This window comes from Cygnus atratus, chromosome 15 (assembly GCF_013377495.2).
Source record: "Cygnus atratus isolate AKBS03 ecotype Queensland, Australia chromosome 15, CAtr_DNAZoo_HiC_assembly, whole genome shotgun sequence".
NCBI classification, from domain to species: Eukaryota; Metazoa; Chordata; class Aves; order Anseriformes; family Anatidae; genus Cygnus; species Cygnus atratus.
In genome coordinates this window covers 652,537-680,532 of record NC_066376.1, presented here as the reverse complement: position 1 = coordinate 680,532, position 27,996 = coordinate 652,537, and the positions used below count along the sequence as shown (strand labels likewise).

At 52.2% G+C, this 27,996-nt stretch overlaps 1 protein-coding gene across 1 annotated transcript; it reads left to right on the top strand.

Moving 5' to 3' along the window:
* The first annotated feature begins 2 nt into the window (after positions 1-2).
* On the top strand, positions 3-27,996 carry USP31 (ubiquitin specific peptidase 31). Its single transcript, XM_035563415.1, has 16 exons — positions 3-608; positions 9,199-9,336; positions 9,818-9,906; positions 11,027-11,119; positions 12,299-12,434; positions 12,974-13,118; positions 13,905-14,088; positions 14,244-14,355; positions 14,853-14,947; positions 15,438-15,515; positions 16,016-16,145; positions 17,456-17,575; positions 17,737-17,962; positions 18,787-18,945; positions 19,704-19,856; positions 20,427-27,996. The coding sequence occupies exons 1-16, from the start codon at positions 3-5 to the stop codon at positions 21,968-21,970; spliced, it is 4,008 nt and encodes a 1,335-aa protein (XP_035419308.1). The 3' UTR covers positions 21,971-27,996.

Sequence of the window (27,996 nt, the reverse complement as noted above, 5' to 3'; positions counted from 1 at the left end):
CCATGTCGCGGGTGGGCGGCCCCGGGCCGGCGGGCAGCGCCAAGGAGAAGCGCTCCTTCAGCAAGCGGCTCTTCCGCGGCCGGGCGGCGGCGGGCGGCGGCGCGGCCCCGGCCCCGGCCCCGGCCCCGGCCCCGGCGCCCGCCTCCGCCGCCCCGTCCGCGGCTCCGGGGCGCTCGCTCGGCGGGTTCATGAGCCGCGTGCTGAAGACCCTCTCCACGCTGTCGCACTACAGCAGCGAGCCCGAGCCCCGCGGCCCGCAGGCCCCGCGCCTGCCCCCGCCGCAGGCGGCCGGCGGCCTGGGCAGCTGCCTCCCGCCGGGCCCGCCGCGCAGCCCCGAGCCGCCCCCGCCGCCCGCCGGCGGCCCCGAGGCGGTGCCCGGCGTGGCGGGGCTGCGCAACCACGGCAACACCTGCTTCATGAACGCCATCCTGCAGTGCCTCAGCAACACCGAGCTCTTCGCCGAGTTCCTGGCGCTGGAGCAGTTCCGCGGCCCCGCCGAGGCCGGCCCGCCGCCGCCCGCGCCCGGCGAGGTGACGGAGCAGCTGGCGCAGCTCGTGCGGGCGCTCTGGACGCTGGAGTACACCCCGCAGCACAGCCGCGACTTCAAGGTGAGCCCCGCCGGGGGCGGCCCGGCCGCGGCTCCGCTCGCTGTCGGTCGTGCGCGCTCCGGGCCCGGAGAGCTGCGCCCGGGGCCTCCGGCAGCGGCGGGGCCTCGCCGGGCGGGCGCCGCGTGGCCGCGGGGCGTGAAGGCGTCGCCTCTCGGCGCCGTGCCCGCGGAGCTGCCAGCCCGCCCGGTGCCCCTTGCTGGCGGGGCTGCGTGGCGGCGTCCCGCTCCGTCACCACGTTCGGGGCCCCGTCTGCCTTTCCCGCAGCGTGTGGGTCGCTGTCCCCCTGTGCCCGTGTCGGTGCCGCGGGACGCTCGGGGTGCTGCAGCCCACCCGGGCGCGCACAGGGTGCGGACGTGGGGCGCGTGCGTGCGGGCGCCCTTGAGGAGCAGCAGAGAGCCCAGACCCGCGTGCGGGTGCCAGGTAAGTGGCAGCACCGTGTGTCCCCGCGGCTGGTCGGGGCGGCCAGCGCTCAGCTCCTCACCCACAGCGGGAGCACTGGGCAGGGTGCTGCCAGCGCGCTCAGCACTGACGGCGTTGGAAGCTGGCTAACGGCTCTGCTGTTAATTTACTGGCAGAGGTGCCCGTTTTGCTGTTTCATACCTCCGTCGTGCCGCGCTAGAAGTTGCAGCTAACTCCTGTGGTGGTGCCGGGGCTGGGAGCACCGGCCGTGCGGAACAGGGCGGCCGCTGGAGGAGTGGGTGCTGCCGCCTGCGGGGCCAAGGCCCTCACCCCCGCGCTCGCCCGTCACGCCCGAGCGCCCTGCACACCGAAACCACGCGGTGCCTGGCGCGGGCAGAGCAGGGACCCCTCCTCCCGGCCTGCAGCGCGGTCTGTGCGCCTGTAGTTTAACCGCACCCTGGAATGCCTTTGGGAGAAACAAGACCCAACTGTTGTGAAAACGCTCCGGGCCTGCCTTGCTTCTGGAAGCCACGCAGGATTGTTAGGCTTTACCGTGAGGGGCTCCCTGGCACGGCCGTTGGCTGTAGGGAAGGGGAGGCGCGTGGGTGCTGCGATGGGCACGGGGGCAAGGGCCATGTGCAGAGCCTCGCAGCTGGCACCGCTCGCTCACGGGGCAGCTGAAGGGCGGCCGCCAGCCCCCGTGGCTGCTGGGGGCCTGCCCTGCCGTGATCTCCCTCCCCCGGAGCCTTCCTTACACCGGCAAAAAATGTGGGTTCCTCCTGAGTAATAAGAATAAAAAAGCTTGAAGGCGAAGCTATCTTTTGGCAGCACAGCTGATAAAGGGGAAAGCAGAGCAGCTCTTAGGCCGAGAAACGCTCTCTGTGCAAGCCCAAGGTAGAGGTGCTCAGATAAGAGAGGCAGAAAGAGGAAGGGAAACAGATACGTAGATTAAATTAAGGCCATGTTCCAAGCTTTGTTTTTTTTCTAGTGGAACTTTCTTTGCCTGTTGGCCGCCGTCACTAACGGTAAGTGAGTGCTTTTCTACTCCTTGTTGGTGTAGCTGGAGCCCATCAATCTTCTACCTGCCAGGCCCTGGGAGGCTTTAAAAAGCGTCTTGCTGGGGGGGATCTTGTGCGAGCAGGTCTTGCTCAGAGCTGTGCAGTATCAACAGGCCTGTGTCCTACTCGAGGTGACTTGATCATCGTGTCGAGTGCTCGGCTGTTTCTGCACAGGGGTCAATTACTTTCAATAGTAAATTAATGCCTCTGAAGACAGTCAGGTAGCCTGAACCTGCTATTAAATTCCATGTTCTTAATTAAAAATTTCTTCAGCAGCAGACTTGCACAGTTAATTTAAATGTATAAACAAGAGGCTCGTATTGGAGAAAGGTGAAGATTGGTGTTTTCACTCTGGACACTTTGTTTGTTTTTAAATGGTGAAAAGTGTTTTCAGGACAGTCGTTTTGTACTTTCACTCCAATAGTAGTAGTTAGTGACAGTAATATTTATTTGGTACTTGAAAAGCCCTTTACCCAGTGTGCTAAGAAGTCAGTTTGTGGTGTGTGTTTTTTTTCTGTTTGTTTTCCTCTTTTGGTGCTGAGTATAATCGTGTAAAGGCAGTCCTTGATTCCTAAATACTTACCTGCAGGTGCTAAGCATAATTTAGGGTATAGGATAACGCTTATCCTCTTGCTCATTCTTACATCCGTAGGCTTTTTTCTTGGGGCACTTTTCTAAGAGAAGGCCTCTCTGTGTCCTTATGGACAGGGACCTTGGAGGGCGTGAGCCTCTAGATGTTCTTTACCCTCAGCTCTCTTTTTCTTGGTAGTATTCAAAGCATTTCTCCTTTTTTAGGTCGGTCTTTGAGAAAATATCCATCCTACAGACTCATGAATCACGAAGTCCTGCTGCTAGAGACAAGGACAATGCAATTAAAACAAGTGGTTCATGTAGTTGCGGGGCCAAGAGATCGCCTTGCAGAGTGGTGGAGTGCTTGCTGGCAGCTGGTGCCCCGTCTTCAGGCAGACCTACCCGGAGCGCGAGGCGCTCTGCCAGCTTCTGCATCTCAAACCTCACGTTTCTCTCTGCCGTGTCATTTGGAGCATTTCTGAAGTCTGTGATTTTTTGTTTCTCACCTTTGAGGTGTCTGCAGCTGTTTTGATTTTTTTAATGGTATTTTTTTCCTTCCTAACGCGCAGATCAGATCGGCACAGGGCGCTCTGCAGGTGATTTGCAAGGCTGTGCCTCGGACGGGACAGGAAGGGAGCCTCTGGAAGCCGTCTGCCCGCGCTCCAAGTGGAGCTGCGCCCACCGCTCCTGCTGCCTGGCAGGGCACTGGGGGCTCTCCTCGTCCCCAGCAGGCCCTGGGAGGGGGGCCGGGCGGGGGCAGAGGGTCTGAGGGCTGTGGGGTGGAGGCAGGAGAGGGAAGGAGCCGGTGGGTGCAGGTGCTGGCTCCTGGCAGCAGCCGTGGGCTGGCAGCGTGGGGGCACCGCGCACCTCCCCTCGGGCGGCGCGGCAGAGCCGGGCGCTGCTTTGGCTGGCTCCCCGATCGGCCCCCTGCTCTTCCACGGTTTGTTAGCAATCGCTTTCCCCCGACAGCTCAGTCGTTTTTATTTTCCTGCCTAAACAGAGCTACTGCTTTCATAACTAGGGCCAATATTGCAGCTCGTGCTTCCTCTTTCCCCTTTGTGATGGTGTGACAATAGCAGCAAACACCCATTGTGTCAGCAGTAGCTGTGCTTCGGGCTTGTTTTTTTGCAGGGAGCTGTCTCTGTCTCCCCACAAAGTTCCTGGGAGCTCAGCTGTGCGGACAGAGTGCCCTTTGTGATGGGGAGCCAGCCTGCGGCGCTCGGAGGTGCTGATGGGGTCTTAACTGGGGAGGAGTTTTATTTAAACTAATTGGGTTTTAAAAATCCTATATGCTTACCCGAATCCTCTCCCTTTGTCTTTCTCGGAGTTCTGATCTGTGGATGGTGAAGTTATTTTTTGTTTGGAGGCTTTCTTCCTAGCTAGGCTAGCTGCACGCTGGAGTGTCTCAGTGTTTAACAAGACCCTTTGGATGCTTGAACTATACTGATTTCTTTTTGTCCTGCAAGATGAAGACTGCCTTGTTTTTATGACCTGTGCGTTCAGCAAATGCAGTAAAGTCATAAGGGCTTGATTGAGTTGGATTATCAGAATTAGATTTGGACCCAAAACGAATCCCCGTTACTAGAGCAGAGATTATTGTGTTGAGTTAATATTGCTGTTTCAAGTTTCTGTTTTTTTAAGTCTGTGTTACCGCTAATATTTAATAGTAGTGGTGTGTAGCTGAGTTTCACAGTGCTCATGTTTCAGAAGAGCTCTTGGTGTAAATGCTGAAATTGGGACAAGCAACCATCAGCTGTGTTGATCGCTTCTTTGTGAATTATTTAAAAAAAAAAAAACAAACACCACAAAACAACAAACTCCTCTGAATTGCGAAGCAACTGCTGTGAAGCATCGACGTGCCCAGTGTTGCTGCCTGGCTGGGAGGCGCGGCGGGGGGCGTAGCGTGGCCGCGACCAACGCCGCTCTCCTTTCGTGCCGCAGGCCGGCGCTGAGCTGGCTTGCTAAGCCTGCTGTCTTCCCCAAACTTCAGCCTCATCCAACTGAGGTGTTTTAAAGGGAGGCAGCGGCCTTCCTGAGCGTGACTGCTCTTCTCTGTATCAGGAGAAGCCAGATTTGTCTGACACCAAGGTCTGAAAGCTCGCTCTCGGAGTGTTTCTCAAGGCTTGACGGGCGTGTACTTGGCCGTCCTGGCAAATCGTCTTCTCTCCGGTTGTTTGCCCTGTCCCTTCAGACTCAGGACTCAGTACAGCTTTTAGTACAGCTTACCGGCAGAACTGAGCACAAAGGCCCGATGCCGTGCCAGTTAGCAGGATGCTAACTGCACGTGCTGTGGTGCTCTCGCCTTTTTGCTTTCCATTGTATTTTTATTGCTCTTCCCCCTGATGTTTCCTTCCCTTTCCTCTCTCCCGGCCGTGCCCTGTTCTCCTGCAGGCGTCGCCCATCGGTCCCTCTGGCCACGGCCCCCTTGCTCCTGCTCCGTGCCCGCTGCCGTTGCCCTGTGTCCCCGGGTTTCTCCCCCTGTGCCGCGTGCAGCCGGCGGTGGCCGCTGGCTGTGCTGGGCGCCGGAGCCCCCGCCGCTGTCGGCAGCAGGTCGCAGGGCAGAGCTGGAGGGGCGTGCTGCCCGTGGCGCGGTGCGAGCGGTGCTTCGGCCCGGCTGCGGGGTGCTGCTGGCCTCGGCCCCGTCCCTGGGGCTGGGATGGACGCGAGGCCTGAGCTGTGCTGTCTGCCGGGTTTGCTTCCCCCGGAGCGGGCGTCTCGCCTTGGAGAGGGGAAGTCGCTGTGTGAGAGCGCAGGGACTCGGTTGGATGAACGCTCTTCATGAGGTGTCTGCTGTACAAGCTGCCCAGACACAAAGCTGACTGTGGGATTAAACCAAAAAACAAAACCACCAAATCTCTGCCTGAGCCTAACTTTATGATGTTCGATGAAAGGTGAATAATAGGCTCTCTTTCCTGCTCACATGTGTCATTGTTTCAGGGCTGTAATGAGCTGGTTCCATCCGTTCATGCACAAAAACCTCTCCACAGCTGCTTCCTACCAGGAGCACACTGGAAAACAGCAGACTGACATTTTTCCTTTGGTTGTCTTTGTTAGCTGGAAGAATAACAGCAGCAAAGGAGAGGCCAGGAGTTCAGCTATGTTTGGCTTTATTTATTGCATCTATTTAGAGCAATAGATGATTAAACTTTCAGTGGGCTGATAAAAATGATAATGCATCTTTGCCGTAAATCTGCTTTATGGATGGACAGGGACTTGTTTGGTTGTAGGGTGCTTGCATTAGGGGGTCAGATACGTGCATGCGATCAATAGGAAATTATGATTTTTTTCCCCCGCTTCTCTCTCCCAGCAGTGCTGCCTCCATTCAGGGTGCCTGCGCCGGTGTGCCTGTGGGAAGGGAAGGCCTGGTCCCCTCTCCTGCCTTGGGGCTGCGCTGAGGTGTTCTGCGCGGTGCGAAGGGAGCCCCGACACCGCGCGTGCTCCTGGCGTCCTGCAGCCCCCGGGGTGCGGTGGGGCAGAGCGGGCTGCGCGCGGCGCCTGAGCCCCCGGCTCGCTGGGGACTTGCTGGTGGTTTTCTCAAATGGTTCAGTTGTTTGGGTCGGCTCCTTCATCCCAGCCACCTTGCGTTCCGTAGCGCTTCTGTTCTCTGCCGCGCGTCTGTGGCTGTCCGCGCCGCGCTCGTCTCTGCTAGCTTTGCTGCCGCAGCACCGTGCGGTGCGCTGGGAGGGAGGCACGCAGCGTTTCGCAGAGCAGCGGAGGCAGCGGTGACAGTAATGACGATAATAACAAGGCCACTTGTCGCAGCGACGGCAGGAAGCGTGAGTAACGCTGGGAACACGCTGCTGTTGCTGGAGTGTTTTTGTAGCATAGCCTCTTGTGAGGAAATTGCATCTGATGTTTTGTAGTGCTTCCTGAATCGCTTCCAGCGCCGTGTGATCCGTCTCCACAGGCAGCTCCTTATCCCTGGCGCGCGCAGGCTGCGAGGCGAGGAGACCCGGTGCTGCCGGGGCGGGAGCGGTGCCGGCGCAGCCCGAGTCCCGCGGCTCACTGGGGGGCCAGGCGTCAGCAGGAGCCGCGTCGGCAGCGGCCCGTGGGGTCTGGGCGAGTGGTGTGCTGCAGGCACCGGGAGGAGGGCGGTGAGAAATCCTTGCCGGGATTCCCGAGCTCCTTGGTTATGTCTGCTTCCACAGAGAAAGCCCCCCCACGCCTCCCTTTTGACTTGAACTACCAGATTCGCTTCCTTCCGGCAACACCGAGGACCCTTTTATCTTCAGCTCCGTCTAGACGAGGGCTCGGGGCGCAGTGGGAGCACCCGTTAGCTGACTTCCCTAAAACGAACCAGGCCAGGTACGGCAGCCGGCTCTTGGCACGTCAGGTGGGGGCCTCCCCTCTGGCCTGGTGGCGCTGTGCCTTTACATCGCGGCGCGGGGAAGGGGCAAGAGCAGAAGCTGTGCTGGCTGGTCTGCTCGAGCACCTCTTCCTCGTCCCCCTGTGGTCACCTCACCGCGGGGAGCGTGATCCATGGTGCCCGACGCGGGGCTTGGCAGATTTTGGCTGATTGGCCGATTTTCTGTTCGGAAACTTATGTGGGGTTTCAAAGCTAAATTTAATTTTCGGAAGTTTTACATTGAACAAGGATGATGCTTGCAAGGGAAGTTTATGCAGTTGTCCTGAATTCTTCCCTGTACCCTTGGGTGCTGTGAGCTGATCCGCTTGCCTTCCTTGCAAAGCGCGTATTGGGTATTGTAGATGCCGAGAGCACCCGCGGTACAGGCTGGTGAGCCATCGGCCGGCAGAGCCACGAGGCTGCGTCTCCCGGTGTTACTCCAGTGCGGTGGTAACTAGTTACTCCTAGTGCAGCCGAACTAGGTTTCTCTAGGCCTTTGCAATCTTGTCCTGGTATTTTTTGGTGGGTGAATGTCTGGTGCTCAGGCATGAGACCAGGATCTGCAGGGACACTAACTGTATTTTCATGGTTTAGTGTTTAATATTATAAAGTGGTGCAACACAAATAAGTCACCAAGCTTTCCGCTGATGGACAGCAAGAGGTATAAATAAGGTCGGCACATGAAGAGGATTAAGGTCCTTTCTTTTAGATTATGTGTTGTCCTCCCCCCATAGATCTTGTTTTGCTTAACTGGAACTTGGGGTGGAGAAGGCTTTGTTCTCCTTTAACCTCTGAGTCCCTGCAGGCTTCTTTCCCCCTCTGGACTGGCTTGCGGCAGCACCCCGAGCTCGCGTTAGTCGAGCACCAAGCAGGGGTGCTGGGCCGCCGCTCTCTGTGGCAGAGGTGGGCATTCACTGTGGACTGTTTGCTTGTCTCAGACTGTGTTTGCGTGGTTTAGTTCGGAGGGTGCTGGTTCCTGTGCCTGCGAGGGTGGAAAATCTGCTGCCAGAAGGCTTGCACATATGTAATGCGAGCAGATTATTTCTGTTTTCTGTTATTTTGCTGCCTTGAGGCAGGTGGACAGATTACAGAGGACAGACGATATATGTCTATTGGTCCTTTCCCGTCTCTTTCTTTGCCCCTCCCTCCTGGTGACCCCATTTTTACAGGGATAAAGCGAGCAGCCCAACCTCGTTTCTGAGATCTGTTGCCAAGTCCGCCTAGAGAAGCGGCGGAGGCCTGGTAACGCGGGCGTGCAGCGCGCCCGGTGCTGCCGGGGCGCAGGTCTGCTGCTGCCTCCGAGCCTCCTCGCCCTGCCGCTGCCCTGCCCCTCTCTGCAGCCTCGTCCCGCTGAGGCTCTGCCTTGCCCAGCCGGGCCAGGCCCGTGGCAGCGCTGCCTGCCTCCCGCGGGCACAGGCAGCTGCTGCGGGGCCGATGGGGGCGTCGTGATGGTGGTGGCTGAGCCCGGTTCTCGCAAAGAGGCCGGGTATCTGCGGACTGACTGTGGGAGCGTGGCGGTGTCTGACCGTAACCGTGCGTTAGCTGAGTGTCCCGCCTGCCCCCTGAGCAAACAGACGCGGGTTGCAGCCTGCTGCCTCCTTGACCAAGCAGAAAAAGCTGGTTCTTTTCCGCAGTGGTGCCTGCTGCTTGGCTAGTAACTCACCAGGACCAGCCCACCGTGCGCCACATGGCGTTATTCCAGAGAGCATTTGTGCCCGGGTGCTGAACACAGGCGTTGGTGCCTGGTTCCTGTCCTGCGGGGCTGCGCCGGGTGCCCGCTGTGCAGAGCTGGCTGCCCCAGCGCCGTGGGAAGGGTGGAAGCGAGATCAGAGAGCTGGGGCGGAGACAGCAGACACCCCCTGATGTTGGTTGCTTCTGGGGAAAGACGCGCTGCAGCTGGTGCCTTCCTGAGGAAGGTGGCACATGTGGCCCAGCTGGGGGCTCGGTGCAAATGTCACTGTCGTGACAGGTGTCCTCAGAGCTGCAGGGCAAGGGTAAGCCTGTGGAAGTGCAGGTTTGTGTTGCTGGTGAACTTCAAGACCCTCCCATTCGTGTCCAGAAGAAAAACAGGTTGGATCAAATCCCTTGGGTGTGCTGGTGTCCTCCTGAGATGGCTTTTCCGGAAATTCAAGTGTAAATTACACACACTCCCCAGGCTCAAGTGTATCCAGAGTAGTACGAGTTGTCTTTACCACGTGCCATCTCTGTTTCTCCGCAGAACATCGTGTCCAAGAACGCTATGCAGTACCGTGGGAACGCCCAGCACGATGCACAGGAGTTTCTGCTCTGGCTTCTAGACAGAGTCCACGAAGATCTGAACAACACAGTGAAATACAGTGGCATGCCTCCCCTCAAGGTAAGGAATTTTGCTGTGCGCCGGCGTGGGAGAGCAGCTATCGCTTTGCATACAATCTTTCTTTTTAAAATAAATCTGCCTATTGGCTCCTTAACTCCGGTATTCAAATGGAACAAAAGCTTGGGTTAGAATAGTTCCTTTCTGGCCTGCGAATGTAACTAGATGTTTCGTTAGTCCCTGGCAAGGGCTCCCTGATGCAGCCCTTTGTGAACGGCTGCGTGCTGCTTTCCAAAGGCTGGGAAGCCTTGCAGGGGAGCTGCCAGGTGCCTCATCTGGGGTAAGATCCCTGCCCGTCCTCGGCTGTGCCACGTTCCCACGTAACCACCTACCTGGGCAGGGAGCACTCGTTGCTTAAAAACTGTGTGGCGCTGTCCTGGTGTTCCTGGTCAAGGAGCGCACAAATTTGGCTAGGAGTACTGGAGCCATCTGGTGCCCACCTACACGCTTGGCTATGCTTCTGGGCTTTATTCTTTTCTTTTAGCCACCACTGGAGGATGATGTGCTGCTTGAGGGACCAGCCTTTCCCATCAGTAGTACTTTCGTGCAGGAACTCTTTCAAGCCCAGTACAGGTATGATATGTTGTAACTTCTGAGGCATTATTGCATGTGCTGGTGACCCCAGTGTAATTGTACCCTGCCACTAGCTCACAGTACAGTTGAGGCTGGTGTCATGTTAACTGCTACTTCTGAATTTTTCTGAACAAATTTTGAACTAAGATCTTGCACCAGAGGGGAGAGAGAGTTTGACTGCCTCAAATTTGGTATATCATTTGAAAATCTACAGTATGCACCACCTCTTCAACTGCCCTGCCCCTTCCTGAAAGCAAGCCAGTGCTTAAGGGTGCAAAGGCCCAGGACAGCTCGGTGCTGCCAGGCTTGCTTGCTTGGAGGCAAGAGCCTGTAGCAGGACCTGGAGATGCCTGGAGGCTGCTGGGGAGCTGCAGGTCCCAGGCTTCTTGCAGAGTTCTTGTTGTCTGGTGCTTGGGAACCCTGAGTTGAATTCTTCCTTGTCCCTTCAGGGTATTTCCTGTGAGTCTCAGACTTCTGGGAAGTGAGCTTTCTAACTTCAGAACTACCGCAGGAAAACAGCCTCATTTCCAGTGTTCCTCGATAGCTTGTATCTGTGCTGCTATGGGCACTTTGATTACCGGGCGTTCCCCCCAGTGTTGGCTAGGGTTCTCTTGTAAAGGAGAAACCTTAAGCCCTGGTGCAAAGCCGGCATAAGGTGCAAGTTGATCCTGAATGAGAGATGTGTTGTTTGGGGTTTTTCCCTTCTGAATAAGAGATCTATGTTCCTGCAGTACTGACTGTCCCCATCTATTTCCCGTCGCTTTCCCTCTCTTCAAAGAGAAAACCCTTTCAGGTCTTTCACATCGGAGCTGCTATTGGTGAATTATTAATCTTGCAGTGCTGCTTATTAAAAGCCAAATTCAGTGTCTCAAGCAAAGTCTTTTCCTGACATGCCACGTAATGAACTTTGAGACTAATTACTTTGAAAGGATCAAACATCCAGAGCCCCTCACTTACCGCGGCTATGTCTGTTGCACCTCTGTGCAGAGCCACTTCGTATGGCGGAATAAGAGTGTGAGGGCAGCCAAGCTGACACGCAGAGGCAGTAATTTGTGATGCGATCATTTATCCATTCCTGATGAAATGATGTATAACTGTCCTCTTACTGGTGTCGTAACAGGTCCTCTCTGACGTGCCCTCATTGCCAGAAGCAGAGCAACACCTTTGACCCTTTTCTCTGCATCTCTCTGCCAATTCCCTTGCCTCACACACGGTACGTTATTATGTTTTGGTTAGTGTTGGCTGTTTCCAATGTTGTCAGAGTTGTGTAATTTGGTACAGAAGGAAAAGAGATGTCAGCAAAATCTCTGTTTTAAAAGTCTCTTAAAAAAATACATGAGCCTATATGGTACTTAAATCTTCAATTTGCAGGTAAATTGGAAAATTGAGCCTCTTACTTGTTTCAGAATGTTTCAGAGAAACAAGCCTTTTACTTGTTTCTCCACCCCTACCCTTCCAAAAAATCCTAGAGAATTAATTTGTGGAGAGGGAAGCTATCTTTGATTCAGGGAACCAAAATATTTTGCTTAATTTATAGCATGCTGAAATTAAAAATGAGAGAAGGATGAAACTTATTTTTTATTTTTCACTTTTGTGGGAAAAGTCTCTGATCAGTATGATTTTAAAAACTGAAGTTAAAAGCTCTCCTGCAAAATGTTTTGCTTTTGAACTACAGCTGCTGCCAATAAAGAAAAACGGGAAAAAAAGTCTAGGTAAAAAGTTCAGAGCAAACATCACGAGATGCTTATTTATGTAGTGGGTAGTAGAGCTGTGCAGCTCCTTCAGCTGATGCTGTGTGTGCAGAAAATTTGTGTGGGTTCAAGAAGCAAAGGAGCAAAGTAATGGAAGTACTAAATATGAAGATGTCAGGTTTGGTTCGAAGTTCCTGCTCCACCACTAAGTGGAGGCTGAGTGGGCTTTCCAGGGAAAGCGTTTCTTGTAGGTTAGCTGCCCCGCTGTACTCTTCTGAAGGTATTACTTTTGCTGCTGGTGGAAGCAGGACCTCATTTAGAGAGAGAACCTGGAGATCTGTCCTCGTGGTCACAGCAGCTCTCTTTGAATGTTCCAAGGTACTGCTTTGGGCTGACCTGCATTACAGCGTACTGGCTGGAAAACTAGGTTGTCTTGCAGTAGAGAGTTTTATTCTTAACTCTGGGATTTTTTTTTTTTTTTTTCAAGAACACTTTCTGCTTGTAGGAACAAGCAACACCAGCCCATGTAGTAAGAAAAGTCTTTAGAAATCACACACGTGTGTCTGGCTGAGGCTGAGCACAGCTCTGGGTCGTCAGCAGGGCCCCGTAGCTCTCGCAGCACCCTGGGTGCCCCCGGTTCGGGTGGGCTCCGCTGCAGAGGCCGGAGCTCTCCCCAGGCAGCGCCTCTGTGCTCCCCGCAGGCCGCTCTACATCACCGTGGTGTACCAGGGGAAGTGCTCCCACTGCATGCGCATCGGCGTGGCCGTGCCCATCGCCGGGACCGTGGCCAGGCTGCGGGAGGCCGTCTCTTCGGAGACCAAGATACCCACGGAGCAGGTAAGGGCTGCTCTCCTTGCCGGGACCCCTCGTGCCGAAGGAGGGCAGTGCTGAGGCTTTCATCCGGTGTGAGCAGTGCTGGATGTGTAGGAATTGCAGTTAGCTGTCCCTGTCTGAATGGGAGCAGGGTGGTGGTGATCTGAGTCACGCTTTTCCCTGCGCGTTGACCCCGTGAAAGCTAGCGATGTGAGGACAGCCACCTGTGGAGCTGTCTGCGCTGTCCTTCCGCCCGATAGCCCTGCGATTCCCACATGTGGGCAGTGAGAGAACTGTCGGGCAACTATGGAACAGGCACAGGAATTCCTCCATAAGAGGAGTTCCAAGGAAGCTGTCAGATCCACCAAAACCCCCTCTCATTCTGCTGTCGCCCCAGCTCCGAGGTCACGGTCGCCCTTTTCCCGGCTCCTCGTGCCGGCTGGCAGCAGGGTGCTTTGAGGAATGCCATCCCGTAGCGGGTAGCCCCAGTCGAGGGATTGGGCAGCTCGGCAGGACCAGGACTGGTGGCATCAGGGGTTCTGCTTTGCTTCTGCTGGCTCTAGATCGTGCTGACGGAGATGTACTACGACGGGTTTCATCGCTCCTTCTGCGACACTGACGATCTGGACACCATTCATGAAAGTGACTGCATTTTTGCCTTTGAGACCCCGGAGATATTTAGGCCCGAGGGTATCCTTAGTCAGAGAGGTAAGTGGATAACTGCTTGGTGCCCACCCAGGTGATTAGATGAGGAAGGCTTGGTTTTGTAAGCAGATGCACTTGATAATGAAAGTGCCACAAGTAGATGATGCCCTGGTGTATTGATCTCAGCTCCGACTTTGTCCAGACTCATTCCAGCAGACTTACAATTCCCTCACTCCCTCAGCTGGGAGGCTATCAAGAAGTGATGTACGTGACTTTCTTCCTCTTCCTGGCACTCATTCTTCAGGCCAGGCTGGCTTCATCTGAAATCTGTTGTTAGGCTTGCTTTAAAGGTCTGATAGGGACCAGACCAAGCCACCGAAATTGTGTTATTTAAAATCAGATTGCCGGTGAAGAATAAACAGTGTGAAGAATGAGGAAACACTTTCTCTGTTAAAGCTCAAGAAATTCAGCTTTTCTGCGTCTCCCTCTCAGAGGAAGGGAGTAATTGCATCCTGGGTAGACAGAGAGTAATCAAAGGCAAATTTTATTATTGGAAGTAACAAGGAGGGTGTCTGTCACTTTAGCTTTTCATGCAGTCAGACAAGATATGAGTATTTGCACAAATTACTGTGAAAAATCAGTTAGTTGAGCATTACATAAAAATTTATTTCTGTAAAGAAGTAGGCACCATGGAAAGTAATTGCTCACTGAAGTCTTTGTGCGAGGCTAATAAAAATGGTCAGTCTCACTTCCATGCTGGCCTGCTCCTCAAGGCCCAAGGAAGGCTTCCCGAGGGAGGCATATATTGTAAATAATGGAACAAAGTATCCTGTTCTCCTAATTTTTCAGGATTACATGTGAACAATAACCTGAATAACTTGAAATATGGCACTGAGCACTCCCGAACAATATCTTACTCTCAAGGAACAGTGAAGTCTGGAAAACTGGAACAGTCTTCTACTAGACAAACAGCAAATGACAGGATTGTCTTGCTGGTGTGTAACAGAGCGTGCACTGGACAGCAGAGCAAAAGGTGACTGGCAGCTTCACGGCCAGACTTACGGCTCTGGCTGCTTCCTTGGTGGGCCTGGGCTTTACTTTCTGTGTGGGGCAAATACAAGGTGCGGGAGGGACGGCTTGTGTGCACGCTCTTTTGATCAATTCCTTAAATACTACTCCTTTCTCCAGGTTTGGCTTGCCCTTTGTGTTGCATCTGGAAAAAACAATTGCTTGGGATATTCTGCAGAAGGAAATTCTGGAGAAGATGCAGTATTTCCTGCGGCCTGCAGCCTGCTTGCAGGTGAGGCAAATGATGTGGCTGCTTTGAGACTTCCAGCACTGTGTGATGAACTAAATGGGAAGGCAGGTTACCTGAAGCAATGAATGTGCTGTGCTGATGCCTTCCCGTATTTCTTAGTGCAGTAGTGTCCAAGTTTGATGTGCTTTTGTCTGCTATTTGCTGAACGTTACAGGTAAGATAAGACTGATCAGGTGAAGGAATTACATGCTTCTCTTCCTTCCTTACCCCCAAAAGGTACTTGAGAAGTCAGTGCTGCTGTCTGCACTGCAAGTGGTGCTTGCCTTAAGGAAGGCTGCGAAGTTTGCCTGGTGGCTGATCAGTGTGTGTCTGATGGGAGTTCCCTCTGAGCAGTGGGGTGCAGAGCAGCATCTTACCTGGTCGCTGCAGGGGAGGTTTTGTCTTTTGTAAAACACTTTCTAGGATAAACTGTTCGCCTGTGCTGCGAGCAGGTGACTTGGATTTGAGCCATTCAGATGGCTTCTGCTGTCTTGCTGCAGGTTTGCCCATTCAGCTTGCGAGTGGTCAGTGTTGTGGGCATAACGTACCTGCTACCTCAGGAGGAGCGGCCCCTCTGCCATCCAACAGTGGAAAGGTAGGCGGGAGGGACCGGTCGCTTGGGAGCTGGGGATGCAGCCGCAGGGAGAGGGACAGTCCTGGCACGGATGTGTGCAGTGGGCTTCCTGGGCCTGGGAGCAGGGAAGTGACGGAGTGTCCTCAAGAAGTTGTCAGGATTGCTCAGTGGTGTGTCATGCCACCTGGAACCTGTCCTCCTTGCAAACAGGAGAGAATGAAAGTGTTCTCTCCTCCCTCCCCTCATCTTTTTTTGGTGGCTATTCTTTAGAAGCTTTTGTAGGTGCCTCTTCTGTAAATAAACATATATCTATTTACAGAGCAAGTACTTAAGTAAATGCAGTTCTTTGCCAGTTTTTTTGCTGTATGAATTCCTTTTCTGCTTTCCAAACTTGATCTGGGTGGCAGTGGGGGAAGGTGAAGGACTAAAGGAGACAAGTTACGTGCATATGAAAGAGAACGTAGGCTTCAGATTCCAAGATGGGCTAACTTCTGTCTGCTCCTTTCTCCAGGGCATTGAAGTCATGTGGACAGGGGGGAACTGCTCATGTGAAGTTAGTCGTAGAATGGGACAAAGAAACTAAAGATTAGTAAGTATGGAGTAGGAAGCCTTAAAGTGAATTCACCGTGACAGCCTTGCTTGCAGCCAGCTTGGCACTGTGAGCTGTGCACCTCCCGGCACACGTGAGACCTCAGCCTGCTCCCTGTGTGCTGGCCGCTGCCTGCGGGACCCGGCGGGGGCTGTGCGCACTGAACATGCTCTGACCTGGAGCCCTTTGCTCTGTAGCTGGGATTCTGTGTTACAGAGCAGGTGTCTCACCTGTAGCTGCTTCCCTCACCAGCTATATTCATGTGAGACAACCTGTGGGCAGTGAGCTGCTGCTGAGATAGCTGGAATGGGTGCTGCTGAAGCTGCTCACGTCTGTGTTCTGTTGTGTTGCTCTGGGGGGGTCTTGCCAGGCAGCTCTTGCTCATGGATAATGAGACAAATCCAAGAAAGAGCTGCTAGTTCTGCTTCTATCTTTATGTTGGCTCAGCAGCAGCGTGGGGAGCAGGCGGCTGTGCTGGTAAATGTGTTGTGTCTCTGCAGCTTGTTCGTGAATACGGAAGATGAGTATATTCCGGACTCTGAAAGCGTCCGCCAGCAGAGAGAGCTTCATCACCAACCTCAGACCTGCACTTTATCTCAGTGTTTCCAACTGTACACCAAAGAGGAACAGGTAGGGACGTGCCTGTATAGCAGCCATGACTCTGAAGGTCTGGTTGGTCCGTGTGCTGCTTGAATCCCATGCTCAGCAGAGCAGCTGTGTTCTGCAGACACTGATGTGTTGAGGCAGGAGAATAAATTCGTTAACGCAGCACTAGTTACCAGTCCTGCTAGCAGAGTTTTTCTGCGGTGGGAAGAAAGCTGTGGGCAGTACTGCTCCCCTTCCAGTCCCCGATGTTAAGATTGCAGATCAGAGGAGCAAATTCCTATGTTTCCCCCTGTGAAATAGCAATGCCTTTTCTGGCATACAGGATGAAGGATTAGAACAGTGTGGCATCTCTGTGGGAATGTGCTGCTCTGTCGTGGAGCATTTGGGTGCTCCCGGGCCTGAGCTGGGCAACAGTGGGCTTGAGGCAGCCTGTGCTGAGCAGGGACCTGCTGGGCGGTCACACAGGGACAAGGAGCTCCAGAAGTGTGGCTGCACTTCTCCAGCTCGGTTCTCAGTGCAAGGAGGTGGAAGAGGCAGGAGTGATGATGTGCCACGGGGCAGGCTAGAGTTGGGTCTGATCTGGCCCTTGCCTGGAACATCATGCGAGTGATCTGTGTCTCTTTGCCAGAGGTCTCTAATCTGCTGTAAAAAGGGATGGTCCCAGATGTGGACTGTGGACCTGCGATTGAGCTTTAATAATTTTGGAGCCTCTCTTGTCGCTTCTTTCAGAGGTGAGAGAAAAGTTGTCTGACAGCTTGCAGCTCTGGCTTCTGAATTTTCTGAGCACGGGGCTCTGGATGGAAGCGCTTGTCACATATGTGGCTTTGAAAAGATACCCTCTCCTTCGTGGGGAGTGAAAAGCTCCACCATTTGTAACTCTGTGCTACCGGGACGTGGGGAGAAAGAGGTGTCAGAGACGAAACTTGAAGTATATCTGTAGTCCTTCTGTTCAGATGCCTTCTTTGCTGCTGGTGTTCTTGTAAGGATACTTTTACTCAGGCTGCCAAGCCTGCTGGCTTTTTCCTTTTTTTTTCTTAATTTCTAAGGAACTGGGGGTTTGAAAGGTGGAAATAGTTTCTCCTCACAGCAGCACTAGCTAAATTCTGTCTTGCAGTGGGAGGTGCCTCTGCCGTGAGGCACCCCTCTCTTGCCTTCTTTGCTGTTTTGGAAGGCATCACTGGGAGCCCTGTGTTTCTAATGAGCTTGATGAATGCTGGAGGTGGATGAGGTGTGTGTGTCAGTGCCTGCACTGCGCCTTGGGCAGCAGAGCAGTGATGGTGAAGAGCTGCCTTGGAACCAGGAAACTAATACCCGCTCCTGCCTCTTCCTTGTAGCTTGCCCCAGATGATGCATGGCGATGCCCACACTGCAAGCAGCTGCAGCAGGGTAGCATCACACTGAGCCTCTGGACCTTACCTGATGTTCTCATCATACATCTCAAAAGGTTTAGACAGGTAAGAATGTCTGTGGGGATGCTGGACAGGGAGCGACCTGATGAGAGCGTCTCTTCAGCAGCAGCAGCTGTTCTGTCTGACGTATCTCTACTGGGTTTTAGTTCTCACAAGCGTGGTGACCTCGCTGCCGCTGCGGCTCATGCTGTCCTCCATTTACACAGGAAGGAGACCGAAGGATGAAACTCCAAAACATGGTTAAATTCCCCCTGAGTGGCTTGGACATGACTCCTCATGTGGTAAAACGCAGTCAGAGCAGCTGGAGTCTGCCATCTCACTGGTCACCCTGGAGGCGACCTTATGGTCTTGGAAGGGATCCTGAGGACTACATCTATGACCTGTACGCAGTCTGCAATCATCATGGCACCATGCAAGGGGGACACTATACAGGCAAGTATTCTGCAATATTATGTCCGTTAGATCGTTTCAGAAAGAAAACAGTTCTATTCCCTATTCTGTCTGTAGTTTTTTCCTCGCTCTTGACAGAAGGACCTAACCCAGTTCAGAAGGGCTCGCTATGTAATATTGGACAGGGAACTTTTATGACTCTGAGAAATGAAACAATGCGTGTTGACCCCAAATGTCCTACTGTATGTTCCTTTCTCCATTTTTTACCTTGAGTGTAATGTCACCAGCCTTTTGTGTTTCACAAATGCTCTTTCACCACTGTAGTTGCCAGAGTCTGTTATACGTGAGAAATATTTGCACCTTGCTTGTGTGTAGAGCACGGGTTTTGAATTCCTCTTTGTTTTGGCAGCTCCCAGAGCAGCCAGAGGTAAGCTAAGCCGTTTGGTGGTTCTTAGGATCTGTTCATTTTCACTCATCCCAGAAAATGTGCGTCTGGCTTTGCCCTCTGATGCACACCTCTGGGCTACATTGTCCTGTGGGGACTCCATCAGGGGGAGACTCACTGGTGGAGGCAGACCCTCCACGAATAACAGAACGTGGAGTGAATGGGGCCACCCCAAATAGTGTTCTGTTCTGAGCAGCAATGCTGAACAAAGAAAATCCTGAGCTGTGAGCTGTTCATTGTGTTCTGGTTGTCTCAGGTTTCCTTCTTGCTAGTCAGACTGGAAGAGGATGTGTTGCGTGAATAAATCTGTTCCTTTCATTCTCCTCTGAGTTTATCGTAGCAGATAAAGTCATGTTCAAGTTATCATACAGGAACCTTGATAGTAGGAGTGAGGAAAGTCTAATGGTAATGTTTCTCTCAGCATATTGCAAAAACTCGGTTGATGGCCAGTGGTACTGCTTTGATGACAGCGATGTTCAGCAGCTTTCTGAAAATGAAGTCTGCAAGCAGACAGCATATATTCTTTTCTACCAGAGACGCACAGCAATCCCATCGTGGTCTGCTAACAGCTCTGTGGCAGGTAAGCCCTGTTGGCTTTGTCAGGGAGTGGATGTAGTTCTTGTCCTGCATGGAACTGAAGAATTTTCTGCCCCCCCTCTGCTTACACCCCAGCTTTCTGTCCCAGAACACATGGTGAGCTTGTCTCAGAGTCCTCTGCTACACAGGGGAGACCATGGGAAACTTCCCAGCTATTCTGCTTCTGCTGCCCATCCTTATGTACCCCAGGCTAGTTGTGGCAAAGAAGCTGTGGAGATGGGGGAGCCCCCTCCAGCGCCACGTGTTCAGAGCTGCCCTTGCCAAAGCCAGGACGTAGCCGTAGGGCTGGTTCATTCCCCCTGCCAGTGCAGTTGGTCTCAGGTAAGCGGCCAGCAGCTGAACATGTTGGTTGTGAATCTGGAATGAGCTGTGAGCAGGTACAGGCTTGATGACTTGTCTTTGTAAATAAAAGGGTTTGCAGGGTGTGTTTGTGGCAGCTCAGGGACTGTCCGCCACCTCTGTGCCGTTGCACTGAGGCACTGATTCTTTTGATTCGCAGCATACTGGGACAGGTGTGATTGTCTCTATTGCCTATGACCCTAACTACATATAGAAGTTTATTTCTACAACATAGAGGTTTATTTCTACATTATCTGGATGCTGTGGCTATATGAGACAGCCCCAGACTCAGTGTCTGTTGAAGCTGGTGCAGTCCTTACCTGGCTCTGTGGCCTTCCCAGAGCTTCACGTGTTCTGCAGCTTTGTGCTGCTGGTCTGAGGTCTCTGCCTGATTCCTTGCAGGCTCCACAAGCTCCTCGCTCTGTGAGCACTGGGTCAGCCGTCTTCCTGGTAGCAAGCAGCCCAGCATTGCTTCAGCAGCATCGTCACGGCGCACATCTCTGGCTTCGCTCTCTGAATCGGTGGAGCTGACCGGGGAGAGGAGTGAAGATGATGGTGTGTATTAATGATGCAGTGCATGGGGGGAACTGGGTCAAAAAATATTTTCTCAGGCACTAACTTGTCAGTTGCAAGATCCCTACCAGGACAGCTGCAAATGAAGTAGTTAGGATGGGCAGTTTCTCTAGCAGCTGGGGGAGGCAGGCACTGTGTCAATAGGAGCACAGGTGGGCTTTTCTCTGGTGTGAAATGATGGGCAGGAACCTTATGGAGCCTTTCAAAGAAAGAAAATACTATCAACTAAACCTCTCAATCAAGTATTTTGTGTTTTTATTTCTCTGGGTTTCACTGCAGCACCTTTTCAGGGAGGCTGACGTACTCCTACTGCTTGGTATAGGTACTAATTGTCTGCTGCCCTGCTGTATCTCTTCTCATGGAACTGCCACCATGGGGTTGAGAAGATAGGCAAACTTTTTGTTGAATTCCTTTTTCAGCTTTTATGCAAGGAATTGTGCCTGTGGTGCAGGCGAACCGTCTGACCCTTGTAGGGAAATGGCACCTGTGGATGGGTGGGATAAACTGTCTGCAGGCTTGGCGTTCATACTGATGATGTTGCTTTCTCTCTAGGAGGATTTTCAACTCGGCCCTTTGTGAGAAGTGTCCAGCGTCAGAGCTTGTCGTCTCGATCTTCTGTCACCAGCCCACTGGCAGTGAGTGAGAACGGTGTCAGGCCCTCGTGGTCGCTCTCTGCAAAGCTGCAGTTACGCTCCAACTCCCCATCGCGCTTCTCTGGAGATTCCCCTGTACACACCTCTGCTTCCACCCTGGAGAAGATTGGGGAGGCTGCTGATGATAAAGTCTCCACCTCTTGCTTTGGCAGCTTGAGGAATCTTTCTAGCAGCTACTTGGAACCCTGCGATGGCAGCCGCCGAGAGCACAGGACGGCTCGCAGAGCCCCCCTGGCTGTCATGGAAGGGGCGTTCAGGGAAGAGTCTGTTGTAAGGACATCTAGCTCAGACCTTTCAGATGGGCTTGGCAAAAGCTCTGTGCAGCCAGACAAGAATCACCCTGCTTTGGACCCTTTTGATAACAACAATCAAATTGCCTTTGTTGATCAGAGTGATTCTGTGGATAGCTCTCCAGTCAAGGAGGTGAAAGCCCCCAGTGGGATGGGACTGGCTCCAGAGAAGGCAGATGGAACCCCTAAGAAGGCTCACAGCTCCAAGGGAGCTTCCGAAACAGACAAAAGCTTGAGGAAGGGAAGGACAGTCTTATCTGCCCAAGAGACCAAAGTCTCTCGCTCTTCTCCTCCTCCCCCAAAGGGTTCCCAGAAGGTTTCCCGGTCTAGGAGTAAGACTGACTCCTCTAGGGCCAGTGGGCGCCATGGGTCTCCTGCTCCCACTCAGGCTAGGAAGGACCATAGCACCAAGCCCGTTGAGGTGGCTATCCCATCAGCTCAACAGAAGCAAAAGTCAGGTGGTTCTCCCTCTTCCACAGCTGCCAAGAAAGCCACATCAGGCTCATTGACTAAGGGCTCTTCTGCTGGGAAGAGCCGGACTTCAGACCGAAGCCTCAGCAGGGAGGGCTCTAAGATAAGCCTGGGCTCGGACAAAACGAGCGTTACCAGCAGTTCGAGAACAAGCTCCCCGCGGATAAGCCACTCTAGGAGTGACAGCAGGGCAGTAGACAGCAAGCACGTGAGGAGTTCCTCCATGGCCAACCTGCGGTCTCCAAATGTTGGTATGCGTTCTGGTTTGAAGAGGGACAGCAAATCAGAAGAGAAGGGATTGTCCTTCTTCAAGTCGGCCTTAAGGCAGAAGGAGACCCGGAGGTCAGCAGACCTGGGAAAGACCACAATGCTCTCAAAAAAGGCAGCAGGTGGCAGTTCCAAGTCGGTCAGCAAAAACGTGCTGGAGGACAAGTCTGAGAAAGGTGGTGTCCCACCAGCCTCTCAAACCAATGCCAATGTTACTGCAAAAGAAAAGCTCGTCCCAAAAGATGCCGCACCCAACAAACATTCTCTGCTCTCCAGTCGCAAGTCCAAGTCTTCCCAGCTAGATCCCGGAGCCCAGTCTCCTCCTTCCAGTGGCAAGCAGGCTGCTGACAAGCCACTGAAAAAGTTACCTTCCAGCATGCAGGTGTCCGTACGGCCTTCTCTGGAACCTCAGTGAAATGCTGCAATCCAGGTGTCTTTTCTGCTGAGAAGCTAATTTATTCTGAGCTCTTGTTTTTTGTTCATGTGCCTAATGTATGTTTTGAGGAGAAGTTAACTGCGAGTTGTTAAAGCGCCTTTTGATTCTGCCATCAAACCAAATAGCCACAGGCAGCCAGCACCAATGCAAGTAGTCTATCTGGAGTCATTGTTGAACCCGAACGCAGCTGTCCCATAGCACTTGTGCAGGAGTCTCTTCATAGAAAATGCAACAACTTTCCTCAGACTCAAGGTCTGAAATCTGAAACCCAGTTGTACTGACACTAGCGTGCTTCGTAGAGCTGTGAACTGATGTTCCTTTGGTCTCGTTCTGAGCAGGCTGTGTCTGCACTGGCCTTGTTCTGAGCTGTGGAGGATGCGAAGGAAACTGGACAGGAGAGCCTCCCGCTGCTTACGCGCTCTTTCGACCCGCTCTCCCTACTCCCTTCCATTTTCAAGCTTTCTTAAGGGCAATATCTCAACACTAATGTTGTTTCTCAGGTATATACTCAGCCAGTATAGGAGGGACTAGCATTAGTGGATGGACAGAAAGGTACCCGTGTGTCTGTGTGTACGCGTGTCTTTGTAATAGATTTCATATTTGCATTCCAACAGCGGAAAGATTTTTCCATAAAATGTTATCTGCATTTTTTGTTGCTCTGTCTGTGAAGAGTTTTACTACCTAAGGCAACCTCTAGCCTGTTCTCTTTAATTGCTTTCTCTCTTCTGGAATACTATACTCAGCAACAAAAGAAGTCACTAAGCAGCAGCTGGTTGCCAGCCCGTTCCTGTGAAAGCGCGAGGCGGCTTGTTGGTGCGGTGCCCTAGGAGATGGCTGTCTTTGTGCGCCTGAGTGGCAGCAATGCTGGTAGGACCCCTGCCCAAACTCCTGAGCAGCAGCGTTTTCTGATGTGCTCAGATGCTTAACTGTAGTGGTGTGGATTTAGCATCCGTTACTTATAGGCGTAGTACTTAGCTAAGCCACGTGTCGTCCTGTCTTCTCTGCCTTCTCTGAGTGAGCCTCCTCGCGAGGGTTGGAGGGGCTGCACCCCAGAGCTGTGCTGGGGCTGCTGCCCTGCTCCTCCCCGGCGCGCTCCTCGCGTTCCCCGCGGTCTGCCCGCTGTGCGTCTCTTACCGCAGCGGTCCCGTCCTCGTCTGGCTGTTGGTCTCTGTTAGGGCTAAAGCACTACATCTAGCGACGTCCTTGTTTACATGCCCTTCTCCAAGGGGAGATTCCTCAAGCTCTTTAGGATTCATCTCTGAAGGTGGATTCCTCAAGTCCTTTTGTATACTCGTGGTGTAATCTTTTTTTAATTTCATGAGTTTTTTATTAATGCTTTGCTTATCCTTTCTGTAGAGCAGCAGCCTGTCGTGCAGCTCATGGCATGCAGCAGCTGGGCAGCGTGCTGTGCACGCTTGTCTTTTGGTGAGGTCTTTGCCTGCCACCCAGTCTCGTCTGGTGAAGCTCCTCCGGGCTCAGCCTGCAGACAGCCCTGCTCGTACGTCCCTCCCATCACCGTAGCAGTGCCCTCAGACGAGCAGTTGCTTGCAGCTAGCCTGATCCACCTCCACTCTTAGCTGCCGTGCTGATGACCCTGGAAGAAGCCTTGCCCCAGGCTGCTCGGGCACGTTGCTGCTCCTTGGGTTTGTTCTCAGCTCACTGCTTCTGCAGCGGGCTTTGGAGAGTTGTGTGTCTCGGGGCAGCTGCTGCCCTGGTGCACAGGCGGCAGATGCAGAGCTGACCCGGGGTGCTGCAGAGCTCTGTGGCTGCAGCACAGCCCTTGGCCTCTCCTGGTTGAGCCCAGCAGTACCTGCCTTCCTGCATCCCAGAGGCAATGCCAGTGGCCTGCATGTTTGTACAGCGTGTTGGACTCTGTGCCCTGGACTATATTTTTAAGCCTGAACGTGACCATTTTCTTGATCTGTTTCTTCTCCCATGCTTTGTTGTCACCTTCTCGTTTAATGCAGCAACAAGAAACAAAGGTGGTATTGCTTGCTTCTTAAATGTATAACTTGGGTTATTCTCGGATTATTTTTTGTTATATCCAGCAGAGCAGAGGAGACTTGCTTCACATTTTGGTACTTAAATTTCTCCCTGAGATGCCGATATTGAAGTACTTGTTTAAGATTTGATCTGCATTAAGATCTTGCACTTTGTTGACTCTTCTCTTGTAACAACTCTTCTAGCAAGAATGTAGTTCCGGTAGCTGTTGCTAACTTGGTTTGATACCCTTTTAATAGACAGAACCGAGTTTTCTGTGCATTTCGCCATGGGACGTTTGTGAAAGGCTATTTTTATCAAATGACACTTTCTTTTCATGTCATCCATCATTCACTGGAAGAGTTCAAACTGGAAGATGGTGTATGGTTTCTGAGGTGTTTTTTGCTAATGTATTGCATGTCTGTACTGAAGGAAACTTGAAGCCATGTCCAAGCTGGCGTTTTCAGCTGAATGCCAGTTCAGTATGTTTGTATTTGGGGCATGAGAGTGGTCATTAGAGCTGCCGTTAGGATAAAATGGGAGCGAGAGGTCTTGGTGCCAAGCGTTCCCGTAGCTGAGGTTAAAAGCAGTCAAAGCTCTGCATTCCCAAGATAAGTTATCTAGCCCTTCCTCTTTGTGCTTACCGTAATTTCTGATGGAAACTGCTGCCGGCTCCAGCACTGTCCACTCTGTGTACGCTGCCAATTTGATTTTCTACCTGTCCCTCTGAAAAACAGAAGCTCTGGTGCACAGATGCCTTGCTCCATGGATAAGCATGGGGTGGGCTGAGGAGCTGATCCTGACAGCGCCCTTTTCTTCCCATTAAGCTGGTATCACGGAGTGAATGAGAGATGCTGCTCTTCTCTGGTGGGCTGCCAGCACATGGCGTGTTTTCTGGCTCAGGAGGGCTTGACTTCAGGTGTCCTCAAGCAAAATGCTTTGATTTGCAAGGGTGCACTGTCGTTGTTGTTGAATATAAGACATGTCGGGCAAAATGTGGAAAGCATGCTTATAGGGACCTGCAAACTGCAGTGCCTACTCCCATGGCTGTGTCGATTCTGTAACAAAGCAGTTTGGAAAGTAGCTGCTTGCTGCCGCTCTGCATCCTCTGCTTTCTGGTCTCAGATTTCCAGCAGTCTGTGAACTTCTTTGCATAGGAGAGGGCTAAAGGATGCAGGCCCAGGAACAGCAGTGTTCATGATGGGTATAAATCCAGGTCTGATTGCTGTTAAAACCCTGGCTTCACCAGCGGTGTAGAGTAAATCTTTCTAAAACTGAATGTGGGCTCCTGCAGGCCTTATTTAAAGTGATTTGAGGAGAAACATCAGTCTTCTCTCCTCGCTTTAAGCAGACTTGTTTCTTAGCCCTTTCCTGCAGAGGAATTCCGGTCTGTGTACACCATGCTGTCCCGATGTGGATGTGGCCCTGCACGAGGGGTGCTCTAGGGAGGGATCTTCCCAGGCCTGCAGCCAGCACAGCCTTGCCTTTGCGAGGGGGCCGTAGAACGGCGCAGGCTTGTGCCTGCTCCGTGGCAGCCTCTAGTACCCGGCCACCCCTTTCCTGAAAGTTCGGGCTCGGCTGCAGCAGCCCTGCTGCCCGTGGAGGAGGTGGGCTCCTGCCACCTCCTGCAGCCCTGGGGGCAGGTGGTGCCCAGGGGCTCCCGGCCCCGTGCCCCCAGCCCCTGACCTGGCTGCACGGTGCTTGCAGGGCAGCCTTGGAGGCACGAAGCCCCTCTCAGCAGGGCAGCCTCGCGCTGTCCCCACTCAAGCAGCCACGCGGGACCCGAGGGAGAGCGGGCTTGAAGTCCCCTGGAAGGCTTTGTGATGTGCTTCTAGCCAAAGTCGGATGGAATTCACCTGCATGGGTCCGCCCGTGCCCCTCATCACGCCCCTGGTCCGAGGCTTGTGCCTGGGGCCAGCCCTCAGGGCCCAGGAGAGCAGCGCCCTCATTCCAGTGCTAGATTCCTGCTGGGGTCACCTACAGAAATTATTTTTACCCTTTTTGGGCTTTGTCTTTTGGATAGTGTTTAGTAGTGTACAACCTATAAGCACATTTTCAATGATGTGTATTGAAGAGGCACCTTTTATTTGTGTTAATCACATTTGATAGACGACTTGGTGCCTGCAGTTCTCAGTAACTCGTGTCTCACTTTGGATGTATAAATTGTAACCCTTTCCAACTTACCAGATATGGCTAAAAAAATAAATAAAAATGCTTAGGATAGAAAATTAGCAGCTTAATTACAGTACACTAACTGCAAGTGCCCTCATCCTTCTTAGCTGCAGTTGTTTGCTTTCCAAAGCTGAAACTTGAGCATGATCAACCATTTTTTCTAAGAAATAAAGGCAGTTTTGCATGGCAGTTCTCTTGCTGTACTCAAATGCATGCACTTATTAACTATGCAAGCATCTAATACAAACCATAGACCGTGCTTTCAGTATCAAGAGCTGCTCCCTCGGTGCCGGAGCACTGCTTTGACTCTGTACTTCTGTTTCTTGGTGCAGCTATGTGTCAGCACATAGGAGCATGTACCTGGTTTCCTGCTTTATTTGCACATCTTTGATTCTTTTCTTTGCAGAATTTGGGATTACTGACAAGGCTGGAGCGTAGCATAATGTCAAGGGAATTTGAAATGTTGAAATGAGAACAAACTGTTTTTCTGTATTGTATTGTTTTCTTTCTTTTAAAAAAAAAAAAAAAAACAAAACAGGAAAAACCCGATCAGTGTTCTGTATGTAGCCTGCCACTTTGTGTACCTGTACTGACACACTCTGCGCTGTGAGAAGAGGCTGTGCCTGTGGCGAGTGCTCACTGGGGGCTTGTGGCAGTGCTCAGGGGGCAGCTTCCAGCAGCCACCCCCCCGGGCAGGGTCAAACCCCCGCAGGTCTCTGTGCCGCGGCTGCAGGTGTGGGGGCCCCGGGCGAGCCCCCCCAGGTCCGTGCTGCCCTGAGCCGTGCCCGGGGCTCCCGCTCAGCTGCCTAGGGAGGGTTGGGAAGTGACATTCCGAATGGTTTTGCTGTCATCTTTCTTTCTATCTTCATCATTGCCTTCTAATCCAAAATAATTTGGCGGTATCTAATGTTATCTGTGGAGGGAACTGAAATTTAGTTTTAATCTGTGGTGAGATGAAAGTACTATGTGGTTTCCTTAATAAAAGCACCATGAAGCATTTACTATTAGGAGCTTTATTTTGTAAAAATAAAGGTATGTGAAGACTTGTATGATATCTATATTAGGTTTAAAGGTTTAGGAAGTCTTCTATTTTTTTAAAGGCGATAGCACTCAATTTATCTGCAAATAGTGTTTTTTAAAAGACACAGATTAAAACTAAGTGTAAACACAAATTGTTTCGCTCTAGGCCCTGCAGCACAAACACGCTGCAAGAAAGTTAGCCTTAGGTTTGTATGGCATTTGTGCAGTGCAATAAGAAAACATTTTTAGGTGCTACATTGCCTTGGGTAGGGTGACACAAGGGAATACAGGCTACAAGTGGCTACATTATTTTCTTGTGGCCTTCCAAGTATTAATTTGTACAGATTTGCTCACCAACTGTGCCTCACCATTGGTTAAAATTGAATTTTAAGTCCTGTTACAAATGTAGTTTCTCTTCTGGACACAATGTCAGATTTTACACTGGAATATCTACAGTTCTGAAAACTGCATGTCACATCACTGTACACCGATACTGGGACGTGGGGCTTGCCCACACCTTTGATATTCTCTTCTGTATTTTAATGTTTTTGAACTGTACAGTAATCTGGAGAGCAGGCTGTCTTTACTTGGGATTGAACATTGTACCATAAATTTTAAATTATTTGAGGACAAGTGCATGAGACTGTGTCAATGCCTTTTATTATTTATTTGTATGTTTTATTATTCAAGGTGTATGCACTTTTAATACGCAGAATTTATATTTTTATGTTAAAAATCATTTTCTTTCAGAAAGAAGAGTTTGAATATGAGGAATTGGAATTCAGTGGAAAAAGGGGAATATGTAATAAAATACAATAAATTTATTACTAGGC